General features: G+C 42.5%; 1 protein-coding gene across 1 annotated transcript in view; it reads left to right on the forward strand.

Annotated features, from left to right (window-relative positions):
• TRIM14 (tripartite motif containing 14) overlaps positions 1-4,652 on the forward strand; it is a 150,657-nt gene extending 146,005 nt beyond the window's left edge. The window contains exon 6 of the mRNA XM_073591800.1: positions 1,521-4,652. Coding sequence (XP_073447901.1) covers positions 1,521-2,056 — 536 coding nt within the window. The 3' untranslated portion in view covers positions 2,057-4,652. The remainder of the gene's footprint in view (positions 1-1,520) is intronic.
• The last annotated feature ends 11,784 nt before the right edge of the window (positions 4,653-16,436 follow it).

A 16,436-nucleotide genomic window follows, 5' to 3' on the forward strand; every position in this document is an offset into this window, starting at 1 on the left:
GACAGCCACTGGCATCCTAACAACAGATGATGTCATTGGTTGCTATAAAAGGACATTGGGTGCCTGCACAGCATCCTTGTTTGTCCCTCTACTGCCTTTTTGTCAGCACTTGCATCCCATTAGCAGGGAGAGGGAGAGAAACAGAGGGAGAAGAGAAACTCTAGAATAGTCAGTACCAGTTGCGCAAAGGTGGAGGAATAAATCATTTCTAATATTGAGTTCACCCACGTGTGTGGATGCTGCTGCAATATGTAAAACTATTATTTCATTTTTTAAATTTTAGATTGGGGTGCCTCGAGATGTGCAGAAGGGTGACTTGACTGAAAAAAGATTGAGAAACACTGAATTAGAATGTGTGGCTGTACGCAGTTATGCACTAATGCCCTGTACACACAGTCGGATTTTCCGATGGAAAAAGTGCGATCGGATTATGTTGTCGGAAATTCCGATTGTGTGTGGGCCTAATCGGACTTTTTCCGTTGGAATTTCCGACACGCAAAGTTTGAGAACAGGCTATAAAATTTTCTGACAACAAAATCTGATCGGTTAAATTCGTGTGTACACAAATCCAACGCACAAAGTGCCACGCATGCTCAGAATAAATTAAGAGACGAAAGCTATTGACTACTGTCCCGACGTACGTGTTTTACGCCACCGCGTTCAGAACGATCGGATTTTCCAAAAACTTTGTGCGACCATGTGTATGCAAGACAAGTTTGAGCCAACATCCGTCGGAAAAAATCCATAGATTTTGTTGTCGGAATGTCCAATCAATGTCCGATCGTGTGTACAGGGCATAAGGGTTGCTTAAAAGACGCGCACAGATGTATTAGGTTTGCCACTTTTTCTTCAAGCCAAACCCGAACAACTGAACACCTAAATTTTTTACTATACACTATACGTGACTATAGGATTGTAAGAGACCTAGTACACCTTTTGGGAGCTCCAAAGAGAATAGTAATGCAGCGCTCTTAGTGCCCCCTCATTCTCCTGTCAGGCCCTGTTCCAAGCCACATTCCTGTCTGAATAATGTCTGACAGTCTGGGTTTTGAATTATGTGTCCGGGTTTCAGCCCACCTGAAACCCGGAGACACATGATTCAAAACCCGGACTGTCCGGGTAAATCCCGAACAGGTGGCAACCCTAAGATGTATGCTTCATGTTGTCTGAGTACATTCAGAGCATACGTACATATGGGTGCTTTATGCAATTCCCAGCTCATATCTGCATACAGCCGCATCTTTTAATTAATCTCAATTGGTGGCTGTAAGTGGAAGCTTCAAGTCCAGCAACAGTAATTATGCATGCCTTGTGCATGAAGCCTTACAGCCAGGCCACTAGCAGTTTAAGGAAGGTCATCAATGGCACTCGGCACAGGATTTCTATAACATCTGTGCACTCTCAATGTGACCACAAGATAGCAGCAGCGCATTATTCTATTTCTATCTCTGCCACAACCACTGCTATTTCACTTGTAATATGAACATGAAACTGATAATGTATTTTATATATTTTTTCAGATGCCAGATGTCCAACATTAGATCCCAATACAATGCATCCTAAGCTGAGGCTCTCTGAAGACCTCCTTACAGTAAACTGCGCCTGGTTAGGGAAATTTAACTCCAGCCACCCTCAAAGGTTTGATAAACTCATGCAGATACTAAGCAGAGACTCTTACTTTTCTGGCACACACTACTGGGAGGTAGATGTCCTTCAAGCAGGACAAGGATGGTGGATAGGCGTCACTTACCCGTCGATCCAGAGGAAAGGAGACTCTGAGTTCAGTCGGCTCGGATGGACCAGTGGATCATGGTGTATTAAAAGATTTGATCATGAGTACTGGGCTTTCCACAAAGGAGAAAGGAAAGCAATTCATCTCAACCACCACCCAGAAAAAATTGGGGTTTTCCTGGACTATGAATCTGGAGTTCTTTCTTTCTTTGATGTCACAGCAGGAATGAAGCACTTGCATACTTTTCGCTGCAGATTTACAGAACCACTGTATCCTGCTCTACGGTTATGGGATGGATCAGTCACAATCTGTAGATTGACTTAAAGCTGAAGTTTAGTGGGATTTTTTATCTTCCTTTTTGTTGCCAGAGCCGTTTTTGCATTTTTTTTGTACAAGTTTAAGAAATCATTTTAGGTCTGAAGATTACATAAAACCCCCAAGCATTATATATTTTCTGAAAGCAGACACCCTAGAGAATAAAATAGTGGCCAGTTTTTTATATCACACAATATTACCGCAAAGATCAAGGAAATGCAGAATTTCAGTAAAAAACACACTAAACTGAATTTTAGGGCAAACAAATGCAATAAACTACCCACATTTTTGGTAAAATATAAAAGACAAGTAAATAGATATCCAGCATGTTTAGCCTTATATTTGTGTGCGCCCGTGAAATGGCGACAAACTTCAGTACCCTATATTTTCTATAGGTGACATTTTAAAAGTCCCCTACAGGTCATCTGTTTAGTGTTACAGAGAAGCTAGAATTATTTCTCTCATTACAGCATACACGGCGATATGTAACGTGTATTGCAATCAACGTTTTTAGACGTAGGTGCCCCCGACATTGTTGTTTACGTTCGTATGTGCTTATATGTGGCGGTGGGGGGCCTCAACATTTTTTTTTTGGGGTGGGGGGATTTTATGTGCTTCAGTGTAATTTTATTTTTCGGGAAAATAAAAAAAATTCTTTTTCTTTTTTTTTTGCTTAACTTTTTTTTTTCCATCGCATAGGGGACAAAATTTCCTCTGGGCTCCACTGAATGTATTGTAATTTCATAATTCATGCAGGGTGTGTACAGTCAGAGTCAGTCAGTGTACACATCCTGTTTCTCCGAATCCCTGTCATGGATCCATAATCATATTCCCTGAGGGGAGCTCCAACAGTTCACCCAGAGGGCCAGGAGACTGTAGATTAAGAGGGACTTTTTTTTTTATTTTCGGTGATGGCCTGGCACAGTGATTCGGCTTGCCCTGCACACTGCCTGACTCCTTCAGCAAGTAAGTGCTGAGAGAATCAGGTAAAAGAAGAGCTCTGGAAGTGAGCAGTGCAGCCGTGCAGGCATGCAGAGCAGCAGAGTCCATGTGAGGTTCACCCACTCAGCAGCTAGCCCAGCAGTGCACACAGATCGCCGGCAAAAGTCTCCGGAAAGGTACTGTACAGTCATAACTGCACACACACCTTTCCCCATGCCTTGACCATTGCCTCTATTAAATACAGCAGGGAGGCTGATCATCATTATCATATTATGCTGTTCTTCAGATTGTGGAACCTCCCAATGACTTTTGATATACGACCCTGACCTGCCCATATGCTACCCTAGCCTGTCCGTATACTACCCTAGCCTGTCCGTATACTACAATAGCCTGTCCATATACTACCCTAGCCTGTCTGTATACTATCCTAGCCTGTTCATATACTACCCTAGCCTGTTCATATACTACCCTAGCCTGTCCATATACTACCCTAGCCTGTCTGTATACTACCCTTGCCTGTCCATATACTACCCTAGCCTGTCCATATACTACCCTAGCCTGTCCATATACTATCATGGCCCGTCTGTATACTACCCTTGCCTGTCCATATACTACCCTAGCCTGTCCATATACTACCATAGCCTGCCTCTATACTACCCTAGCCGATGCCACCACTATTTGTCTTCAGGCTGGATCCAGAGGCGCAGGTGTGGGCCTGCGGACCACGGCTGAAGAAATAGGTGGAGAGGCATCACAAGAATCGGAGCCAGGGGGCGGCAAAATGAGGTTTCAGCCTAGGGTCTCCAAAATCCTTGCACTAGCCCTGCACCAGTCCTATAAGTCTCCACAACACAAAGCATTCCCTGATTTGGGAATGGATGAAGGAAAGTCCACCTCCTGCCGTCATGGAACACTTAGCATTGTGGGAACCTTCAGCTTTAACATTATATACTCATTGTGACCCTTTGTATTAAAAAATAATTTGGTTTTGAGTTAGATTATAGAAAATGTGTTAACTGTGCTACTGAGATCACAGGAATCTCTCAGTTTACAGTAGAATAAGTTTTTCATTTTATCAAACAAATTTTTTGTCAGATTGGCAAAGTAATGAATGGGATAAACCATATGTATTTAATTTTTTTTTTAAATGAATGCTAGTTCTATATAAACTTAAACTTAAATACCGATTTTAACATTTGCATCTGTGGAGATTCACTTGTATTGCTTTTCACATGTATTGCTTTTCATCAACTCCAGTCCAGCCAGGTAAGTACATTTCAAAGGCTTTTAACCCACTTTTTGTTAAGAGAAAAGTTGAAAACAACTCACAGGGTTACCAGCAGGAGTTTTCAGCATCACCACAACAGAGCTTACATTTTCTAGCCTCTTGGGTAAATGAACTTCAGAGTCCCTGAGCCGGTCTCCACAGAGACTTAGCACATTGGCTCAGTCAGTTTTGTGACAAATGAAATGTCCACCTCGGCTGCACAGTCTCTTGCCTAATGACACAACGTGGGGGAGATTCACTAGAACTGGAGCACTCTGGTGCAGCTGTGCATGGTAGCCAAACAGCTTCTAACTTCTGCTTGTTCAATTAAGCTTTGTCAATAAAACCTGGAAGCTGATTGAGGTGCAATGAGAAATCTGGACTGCCACACTCCGGATTGGAATAATAAAGGTAAAATCTTCTTTATTGAAAAAATAACATGGTATAAAATGCGTACATTGCTCTGTTGAAGTGATACAGCATAACCGCTGATGCGTTTCACGCTCCCATAGAGCGCTTACTCATAGCTATGAGTAAGCGCTCTATGGGAGCGTGAAACGCGTCAGCGGTTATGCTGTATCACTTCAACAGAGCAATGTACGCATTTTATACCATGTTATTTTTTCAATAAAGAAGATTTTACCTTTATTATTCCAATCCGGAGTGCGGCAGTCCAGATTTTTCATTGCACCTATACCATTGGAATAGCAATCGCCAGCACCTGGAGCTCTCACAATTCACCCAGCGGAGGATGGGAAATTCAAACCCAGTTACCTGGAGCGGTGGTCACCAACCTGTTTACTGGAAGATGATTGAGTTCTTTGCAGAGTTGCACAAGATTTTGCACTCTCCAGCTTTAGTAAATAACCCTCACAGTCTCTTAAAGGAGAAGTTTAGGGTTTATAAAAAACATACATACCCACCTCTATGCCACAGCAGCCCTCCCCCCGCCCACTCTAAGCCAGAAAACTGAGAGATTATACATTGGCTGATCACTCAGTTCTCGGTCTAATCAGAGCAGTGACTGTCAGTCACTGCTCTGTCCCTCCAGTGCTCACTGGAGCTCCAGGCAGGAGAGGGGGAAGGCAGGCTTTGGCTCTCAGCCATGATCTGTGAGATGGGGATCCTGACAATACATTCAGGATCCTTCCATAGCCTAGATTAGCTCTGCCATGTCAACTGACAGTGGGATTTAGCCTGCTGTCAATTGATTCGGGTCAAAAAAGTAAGTGCACTCCTGTGACCCAAAAGAACAGTCCGGCCATACTTTTCTTTTATTACAAGGCAACGTCCTGGTCAGATGGCTTCTCCTTGATGCCAAAACACACTCTTACAGTTTCTGTTCAAACACACTACTTGTGCAATAACTTGTTTTCAGGTCACCATAGACAGCTCCCTAGCTGATGTGTATGAGGGACGCTTGGTCTTATATCTAATGGTAGGATTCTTTGCTACTCACATTTGACCCCGTACATATGAGCTCCTTCTTATAGCAGGAAGATGATGTACCCTTCCACCCTCTACTATATCCAGTCTGTATCCATGAGGATGCCTACATTCTGAAACAAAATGTCTATATAATATGTGTTTTATGATACAGTATAGCATGTGTAATATATATATAGGATGGAGAGGGATACATACAGGGTATCTCTTTCATACATGTGGATAGCTAAACATCTTTATGCATTGTATTGTGGAGTGCGTTTGACTTTTAACTTTGTATAATAAATTGATTTGCATTTATCTAGATACTGCATGAATTCTCTTTTCCTCTTAAAGTGTTTGGCAGCTTTAAAGTCCAACATTATGCTCTATAGTTTGAATTTACTGAATTTTTGGGGGGATGTGATGCATATCATACCCACCAACATCATTGCTTATATAGTTAATTATATAAAAATATTGCAAATTATATTACTATTCATTTAAAGTGAAAGGGGTAACAAAAATATTAGAAGCTATGGTCAATCGGTCCAGACGATTCTTAATCAGTATGTGGCTGTCCCTGCTTGATAGAAGTCAATCTTTTGATTAAATTTTGTCGAAGGAACATGCTGGAGAACATTTCTTGATCAGCGGCTACAGCTGCTGATCAGTGTATTCTGACAGCTCCGGGTGCCACTGTCAGAATAAAATGTCCCAGTAGTTTATTCACCACATTTAGGCCTCCTGCTCATGGACACTTAGCAACTCCTGCGTGCTGAGGCGTAATATCCTGGGGATCTGCAAGAAATTCAATCTGTACAGCAATGCAAATGAACGACTATATGCGGCTGTACTCAGGCAAACACTGATGGCTTACTTGTGCATGTACTTAGAGTGATTGTAGAGTACCCTACACGCATGAACGGGTAAATGATGATGCAGAAGCCATTCACAGTTGTACTGGAGGCTGTACGTGGCTTCCTTGGCGCTGGGGATTTTTTAGGCCTCAACACACAGGAGCTGCTAACCATCTATGCATGATGGCTTACAATTACAATACTATTTTGCATTATTTTTGTATTACCAAGCTAGTTCTTAACAGCTTTTTGGAAAAAGGAGAAGCCAGGTGATTTTGATCACAGTGGCTTGCTGTGAGACTTGTTAAATGCATTCTGAAATATCACACTGTATTTTTTTTCTGAGCTAATTTATTCTATAACGGGAGACGTCATAGCAAGAGGCAGTTTTATTTCAGGCATTAATGAACTGAGAATGTTTATAAAGACTAAAGCAAAAAGTTTTTGTAAAATTGCAACCTGTCAGATGTCTACATCAATATATACTGATCTGCTCTTGAAACAAAAAATTGAATTTTTTTTTGTCTTGTGGTTCTGTAAATCTGATTATGAATAGGGAATATAACAATGTTTATAAATAACAGCAATATACCGTAATTATTTTATGTTAAATGTGTTGCTTTTAAGGAAAAAAGAAACTGCTCCGGAATATTTGGTGGTGTATAGTTCTGTATGGGCAACAAAAAAGCTTGTTAGCACATTTTGCATGCATACTCTAAGCCCCTTTTATGCCTGGGAAGCGCAGGTGTATGCTACTGTGAATCTTACCAAGCATATATACAGTATATATTCTGGGATTGCAATGCCTTGAAATTCTATGCATATGTTGATTCAATATCTGTCTGACAGATGCACATGTCAGTAAGATGCTTACAAGCCATATTAGTAGGCCATTATGATTACCATGAGGCACATATGGTATAAGCCAGGCAAACCAAGCAGAGAAGTGTTAGAACCCCTGTCAGGTTTTTACTGCTGTGTCCCAGATGTGGAGATTCACTCTCTCTTGGTGATGGGCAAATCTGCCTGGTTTCAGATCACCAAGGGTTCTGCAGATCTTGTTTGAAATAGTGCAAACCCAAATTTAGAAGCCATTGATGTCTATATGGGTGAATCTTGTAGTTTATTTCTGGCCATTTAAAGGGTTAAAAGGCAAACTACTATTAAATAGACATAGGAGACACGTACCAACAAATAAAATGTTTTTTTTTTTTTTTTTTTTTAAATACTGCACATTGGAGAGAGAGTTTTTTTCACGCAGCTTTGAGAGGAACACTGAAAATACACAAATGCATTAAATAATTATAGAATTTTAATAATTAAAATAATATTTCTGGGGATTTCAGCAACTGCATACACTGACCTACCTATTTGGCTTTTTACTTTTACAATTAGCTTAGTTTACATACAGCAGCATGTAGGCAGGTTGCCTACTCTCGGTCAGGTAGTCCACTGCCTGCCCAGGTTGGGAGGAAGGGGTTAAAATAATGCTCATGCTGCCTTTTCTTGATTGTCTGAAGGTTTTCCTCTGGGGTCTAGTCTCCCTCCTGTGTGTTATAAAAGGGAGGAGGTCTGGATCTGGGGGGGGATTATAACGAAAGGGGAACCATGCAAAGGGAAGTGGGAAACCTAGAACAGTCTTGGGATGCATGTACAGAGACTTCAAATTATGTCCAAAGAAGCTCTTTGGAACACCGACCCATCAGAACACTCCCAGGACATGTGAAGATTGCAACACAGTGCCAAAGATCAATAATAGAAATAAGTAACTAAATAAATATGTAAATCAATACTGGATCGCAGCTACCCTAATTTTTGGCAGGACCAAAAAAAGAAGGAAAAAGCAAAAGAAAGGCAGCGCTGATCCCAACTATCTGCTAATTAGGGATGAGCTTCGTGTTCAAGTCAAACTCCTGTTCGACTCGAACATTGTCTGTTTGGCCGTTCGCCGAATTTCGAACATTATGGGCCATTTGTGCCAAATTCTAGTGGCGCGTCGCGGCCCATAATTCACTGCGGCATCGCAGTGCATTGCTGACTGATGATTGGCCAAGCATGCACTATAACCCGCATGCTTTGGCCAATCAGAGCGCCGTCAGCACAGAGAGCCATAATTGGCCAAAGGAAGGGTGCCTTTGGCCAATCATGGCTCAGGGGAGTAGGCACACGCCCCACACTATATAAGGCCGCCTGTGTGTCGGCCTTGTGTAGTGTGTTGCGGCGTGTGAGAGAGATAGAGAGAGAGTCAGAGTGTCATTTCATTTCAGTTAGATAGAGCAGGCAGGCGATTCAGGTAGCTGCAGTCAGTGTATTTAGTATATATATGCATCCCAGGAGTTGTTGTGTGTGTATAGATATATATATATATATATATCTATACACACTGTATTCAGTTTAGCTAGATCTCACTTCAGAGTGGTACTGTTATTCTCACTGCAGTTTATTAACCACTTCAGCCCCGGAAGGATTTACCCCCTTCCTGACCAGAGCACTTTTTACTATTTGGCACTGCATCGCTTTAACTGCTAATTGCGCGGTCATGCAATGCTGTACCCAAACGCAATTTGCGTCCTTTTTTTCCCACAAATAGAGCTTTCTTTTGATGGCATTTGATCACCTCTGCGGTTTTTATTTTTTGCACTATAAACGGAAAAAGACCGAAAATTTTGAAAAAAAAACGATATTTTCTACTTTTTTGTTATAAAAAAAAATCCAATAAATTCAATTTTAGTCATACATTTAGGCCAAAATGTATTTGGCCACATGTCTTTGGTAAAAAAAATGTCAATAAGCGTATATTTATTGGTTTGCGCAAAAGTTATAGTGTCTACAAACTAGGGTACATTTTCTGGAATTTACACAGTTTTTAGTTTATGACTGCCTATGTCATTTCTTGAGGTGCTAAAATGGCAGGGCAGTACAAACCCCCCCCCAAATAACCCCATTTTGGAAAGTAGACACCCCAAGGAAATTGCTGAGAGGCATGTTGAGCCCATTAAATATACATTTTTTTGTTCCAAGTGATTGAATAATGATACAAAAAGTTGTCACTAAATGATATATTGCTCACACATGCCATGGTTATATGTGAAATTGTGCCCCAAAATACATTTAGCTGCTTCTCCTATGTCATTTCTTGAGGTGCTAAAATGGCAGGGCAGTACAAAACCCCCACAAATGACCCCATTTTGGAAAGTAAACACCCCAAGGAAATTGCTGAGAGGCATGTTGAACCCATTGAATATTTATTTTTTTTGTCCCAAGTGATTGAATAATGACAAAAAAAAAAAATAAATAAAATATTTACAAAAAGTTGTCACTAAATGATATGGGCCTATGTGGAATTGCACCCCAAAAATACATTCAGCTGCTTCTCCTGAGTATTGGGATACCACATGTGTGGGACTTTTTGGGAGCCTAGCCGCGTACGGGGCCCCGAAAACCAAGCACCGCCTTCAGGATTTCTAAGGGCGTAAAGTTGTGATTTCACTCCTCACTACCTATCACAGTTTTGAAGGCCATTAAAAAGCCCAGATGGCACAAACCCCCCCCAAATGACCCCATTTTGGAAAGTAGACACCCCAAGCTATTTGCTGAGAGGCATGTTGAGTCCATGGAATATTTTATATTTTGACACAAGTTGCGGGAAAGTGACAATTTTTTTTTTTTGCACAAAGTTGTCACTAAATGATATATTGCTCACACAGGCCATGGGCATAAGTGGAATTACACCCCAAAATATATTCTGCTTCTTCTCCTGAGTACGGGGATACCACATGTGTAGGACTTTTTGGGAGCCTAGCTTCATACGGGGCCCCGAAATCCAATCACCGCCTTCAGGATTTCTAAGGGCGTAAATTTTTGATTTCACTCCTCACTACCTATTGCAGTTTCAAAGGCCATAAAATGCCAAGACAGCACAAAACCCCCCAAAATGACCCCATTTTGGAAAGTAGACACCCCAAGCTATTTGCTGAGAGGCATGGTGAGTATTTTGCAGCTCTCATTTGTTTTTGAAAATGAAGAAAGACAAGAAAAATGTATTTTTTTTTTCTTTTTTCAATTTTCAAAAGTTTGTGACAAAAAGTGAGGTCTGCAAAATACTCACTATACCTCTCAGCAAATAGCTTGGGGTGTCTATTTTCCAAAATGGGGTCATTTGGGGGGGGTTGTGCCATCTGGGCATTCCATGGCCTCTGAAACTGTGATAGGCAGTGAAGAGTGAAATCAAAAATTTACGCCCTTAGAAAGCCTGAAGGCGGTGCTTGGTTTTCGGGGTCCCGTGCGCGGCTAGGCTCCCAAAAAGTCCCACACATGTGGTATCCCCATACTCAGGAGAAGCAACAGAATGTATTTTGGGGTGTAATTTCACATATTCCCATGGCATGTTTGAGCAATATATATCATTTAGTGACAACTTTGTGCAAAAAAAAAAAAAAAATTTGTATCTTTCCCGCAACTTGTGTCACAATATAAAATATTCCATGGACTCGACATGCCTCTCAGCAAATAGCTTGGGGTGTCTACTTTCCAAAATGGGGTCATTTGGGGGGGTTTGAACTGTCCTGGCATTTTATGCACAACATTTAGAAGCTTATGTCACACATCACCTACTCTTCTAACCACTTGAAGACAAAGCCCTTTCTGACACTTTTTGATTACATGAAAAAATTATTTTTTTTTGCAAGAAAATTACTTTGAACCCCCAAACATTATATATATATTTTTTTAAAGCAAATGCCCTATAGATTAATATGGTGGGTGTTTCATTTTTTTTTTTTCACACAGTATTTGCGCGGCGATTTTTCAAACGCATTTTTTGGGGAAAAAACACACTTTTTAAAATTTTAATGCACTAAAACACACTATATTGCCCAAATGTTTGATGAAATAAAAAAGATGATCTTAGGCCGAGTACATGGATACCAAACATGACATGCTTTAAAATTGCGCACAAACGTGCAGTGGCGACAAAATAAATACATTTTTAAAAGCCTTTAAAAGCCTTTACAGGTTACCGCTTTAGATTTACAGAGGAGGTCTACTGCTAAAATTACTGCCCTCGATCTGACCTTCGCGGTGATACCTCACATGCATGGTGCAATTGCTGTTTACATTTGACGCCAGACCGACGCTTGCGTTCGCCTTTGCGCGAGAGCAGGGGGGGACAGGGGTGCTTTTTTTTTTTTTTTTCTTATTTTTTTTGCTTTTTTATCTTATCTTATTTTTAAACTGTTCCTTTCATTTTTATTTTTTTTAAATTAATTTTATTGTTATCTCAGGGAATGTAAATATCCCCTATGATAGCAATAGGTAGTGATAGGTACTCTTTTTAAAAAAAATTGGGGTCTATTAGACCCTAGATCTCTCCTCTGCCCTCAAAGCATCTGACCACACCAAGATCGGTGTGATAAAATGCTTTCCCAATTTCCCAATGGCGCTGTTTACATCCGGCGAAATCTAAGTCATGAAATGCTCGTAGCTTCCGGTTTCTTAGGCCATAGAGATGTTTGGAGCCATTCTGGTCTCTGATCAGCTCTATGGTCAGCTGGCTGAATCACCAGCTGCATTTTCAGGTTCCCTGTTGGGACAGGAGAGCCAGAGAAAAACATGGAAGACAGTGGGGGGGGGCATTCCCTCCCACTGCTTGCAAAAGCAGTCTAGAGGCTAATTAGCTGCTAGGATTGCTTTTACATGAAAGCCGAAAGCTGCCTGAAAAGAATGATACCAAGATGATACCTAAACCTGCAGGCATCATTCTGGTATAACCACTCAAAGTCCAGCAACATACCAGTACATTGCTGGTCCTTGTTGGGCATATATTGTAAACTTTTTTTTCATGCAGCCTGTGGGCTGAACGAAAAAAAGATATTGATCGGTGGGTATGCCCACCATTAGAATACCTCTCTTCATCCACCCACTTCTAATGATGGGCATACATGCACCATTTATATATGCCGAAGCATGGGGGCATCCTCCCGCAAAAGGCAGGAGCAAATCGCTCCTCCACCCACTGCTGCCCCCACGCTTCGGCATATATGCTGAAGTATGTAACTGTGGTGAAATCACCTCCGACAGCGCTGGAGTCACGGCTTTATATATCGTGGGAGCAAACGCTGTTGCTGTCAAGATAAATAAATCCGCGCTGCAACTGAATGGCGTACCTGCTAAACAAATGATGGTTAACAATAAAACAAAGTAACATTACAGTATAACAGTAAGACTTACCATACCTGCAAAGCAAATACAAAAAAAAAACATAGTAAAAAATAAAACATTTAACGCAACCTGTGCCTAAAATATATATATGCCGAAGCATGGGGGCATCCTCCCGCAAAAGGCAGGAACAAATCGCTCCTCCACCCACTGCTGCCCCCACGCTTCGGCATATATGCTGAAGTATGTAACTGTGGTGGTGAAATCACCTCCGACAGCGCTGGAGTCACGGCTTTATATATCGTGGGAGCAAACGCTGTTGCTGTCAAGATAAATAAATCCGCGCTGCAACTGAATGGCGTACCTGAAAACAATAAAATGGTTACCAACAAAACACAGTAAACAGTAAAGTATAAAAAAAATTGCATATCTGAAAAGCAAACATGGTAAAACATAATAACAATAAAGCATTGCAGAATAGAATAGAGTAAAAAAGAGCAGAACAATAGAGAGAGAATAGAGAGAGAGAGAGAACAATAAAACAACAACTATTTTTGGTTTTTTTATTTTATATTTTTTTTTGTGTTTTTATTTATTTATTTATTTTTTTACACTTTTTTTAGTAACTTTTAACTTTTGTAACTGGTTCCAGGTTTGGGTCTCTCAAAATGCAATGGCATCTTGGGAGACCCTGTGAAAGTGTGTCCTAGTCTGTGAAGTGCTGAACCCTACGCTAATACTCAACTAGTGTATGGTAGAGTTCAAAACATTCACCCATGCAAAGACCAGGATTGCCAGGACAGGAGGGACAAAAACACCGGGTGTCACGCCTAAATCCGCGCTTGCTACAGACACTACATCTTTTTTGGGGGGCTCGTTGGGTAGGGGTACTCGGGATGGCATAAGGAAAATGCCTCTCATGCAGCCGGCCTACTGCATTTGGTTGGGGAAGGTGAGGTAGAACACCGTCTGGAAACAGAAGGGCTCTGACGATCTCTTCCTGGAATTTAAGGAAGGATCCAGTCCGTCCTGAAGCTCTGTATAGCACATGAGCGTTCAGCAAAGCCAATTGAAATAAATAAACAGACACTTTTTTGTACCAGCGTCTGGCCTTACGGGCAACTAGGTACGGCGCCAACAACTGGTCGTTGAGGTCCACCCCTCCCATATTAAGGTTATATTCGTGGACACAGAGGGGTTTCTCCACAACACCAGTCGCCGTAGTAATTTGGGTCGTCGTGTCTGCATGAAGGGAGGTGAGAACGAAAACATTCTTCTTATCCCTCCACTTCATAGCGAGCAAATTATTATACTTCAAGCAGGCTCTCTCCCCCAGCCTAAGACGGGAATCTACAAGCCGCTGGGGAAAGCCCCGGCGATTAGGTCGCACGGTGCCACATGCTCCAATTTGATGATCAAACAAGTGACTAAAAAGTGGCACGCTCGTATAATAATTGTCCACGTACAAGTGGTACCCCTTTCCGAATAAGGGTGACACCAAGTCCCACACTATCTTGCCAGCGCTTCCTATGTAGTCAGGGCAGTTTGTCGGCTCTACGTGACTATCTTTGCCCTCGTAAACCATAAAACTACATGTATAGCCTGTGGCCCTGTCACAGAGCTTATATATCTTGACCCCGTATCTGGCACGCTTGCTGGGAAGGTACTGTTTGAATGACAAGCGGCCAGAAAATTTAATCAGGGACTCATCAACGCAGACAACTTGATGGGGGGTAAACAAGTCTGCAAAACGTTGGTTGAAGTGGTTTACGAGGGGCCGAATTTTGTAGAGCCGATCGTATGCAGGGTCTCCACGAGGACGACAGAGTTCATTGTCGTTGAAGTGCATGAACCGCAAAATCTGCTTGTATCGTGCCCTGGCCATAGAAGCAGAGAACAAGGGCGAATGGTAAATTGGGTCAGTGGACCAATATGACCGAAACTTACTCTTTATATTCAAGCCCATGAGGAGGGAAAGGCCCAGAAAGGTCTTAAATTCGGAGACCGTAATTGGTCTCCAATCTCTGGCAAGGGAGGACTGGGGATTAGCGGCGATGTGTTGACCAGCGTATAAATTGCTTTGGTCCACAATAGATCTATAGAGATCTTCGGTACAAAACAGTGAATAAAAATCCAGTGGCGTAAAGTCAACTGTTTCCACCTGAATTCTGGGTTGGCCAGTGAAAGGGGGAAGTACGGGTGCTGCAGAAGTGGTGGGTTCCCAATTCGGATTGGCGAATGCAGCAGGAAGGGCACTATGGGCACGACGGGCCTGTCTTTGTCTTCTTGGTGGCAGCGGAACACTACTAGTGCTTGCCACCTTGCCAGCTTGAACTGCACTTATGGGACTCGCCACGTCACCAAGTGTTACTGCAGTGCTGGATGTACGACCAGGGTGTACTAGGCCGCTGGTGCTTGCCAGTTCACCAGAAGGAATAGCGGCGCTAGTACTTCTCTGCTCCATACGAGAGCCCTGCGGTTCTTGCACTTCAAGGACAGAAGAAGTTCGGGTTCTGTTACGCCTGACCCTAGCAGGGACCACAACTCCATCGTCAGAGCTATCTGTCATGGAGCTGCTGTCCTCTACAGGATCGTATTCTGAGCCTGAACTTGACAGATGAGTGACTTCCTCTTCACTATCTGTCATGCTCAGAAACGTGTAGGCCTCTTCACTAGTGTACCTTCGATTTGCCATTTTGGGCTCTAAATTTAGGGGTACACTAGTGAGACTCACAGGCAAAAAAGCCCCTGACTGTCAGCGACTGTATCAAAACACTACCAAAAAACTGTTAGCGATCGCAGGGATCAGGCCTGACTCTGCGAACGCTGCAGTTATGTGTGCTTAGTGTTTTGTAAGTGTCAGTTATCGATCGATACTGCACTTGGGTGGGCTGGGCTGGGCTGGGCCGAGGAGCAAAACGCAGGTGCTAGCAGGTATCTGGGCTGATCCCGCTAACACTGCCTTTCAGGGAACCCTAAACTGCTGGGGAGTATAGATCTGATCGGATCAGATATCGATCCGCTCAGATACTATAGCACTAAGGGAGGTGTATGCTGCGTGCGTGGGTTTTAGCTGTACTGGCGCTAACCTGACGCTGCCTGGGGCGACGCAGACCTTATCTGACCCTAAAAACGTAATTTATATCACCGCCGGGCAATTAGGGGGTTAAACCTTTATAAGGTAATAAACGGCGGGTGCCCTAAAACTATAATAAACTGTAATAAACTATAATAAACTACAAAAAACAAACTAGCTAACCAGCATCACCCGTACGGTGATCGCTGGTGAAAGGGTTAACTAGGGGGCAATCAGGGGGTTAAAACCTTTAGCAGGTAGTATATAGGGGTCCCTGTCGCTATAAAACACTGACAGTGAACCTATATACTTACCTCCCTAACTAGCGTCACCTGTGTCACTAATACAGCGATCAGAAGAACGATCGCTTAACGACACTGGTGACGGGGGGTAATCACGGGGTTAACCTTTATTAGTGGGGGGTTAGGGGGGTACCCTGGACCTAAGGGGGGGTACCCTAGACCTAAAGGGGGCTAACCTAACTGCCCTAACACTTATAACTGTCACAAACTGACACCAATGCAAAAAAAAACAAAACTGCTATTGGTGTCAGTGTGACAGAGGGTACAGGGGGGTGATCGGGGGGTGAAGGGGGGTGACAAGTGTGCCTGGCGTGTTCTACTGTTAGTATAGTGTTGTGCAGACTTACTTGATGTCTTCTCT

The sequence above is a fragment of the Aquarana catesbeiana genome, linkage group LG01, assembly GCF_042186555.1.
Source record: "Aquarana catesbeiana isolate 2022-GZ linkage group LG01, ASM4218655v1, whole genome shotgun sequence".
In the NCBI taxonomy this organism is placed as follows: domain Eukaryota; kingdom Metazoa; phylum Chordata; class Amphibia; order Anura; family Ranidae; genus Aquarana; species Aquarana catesbeiana.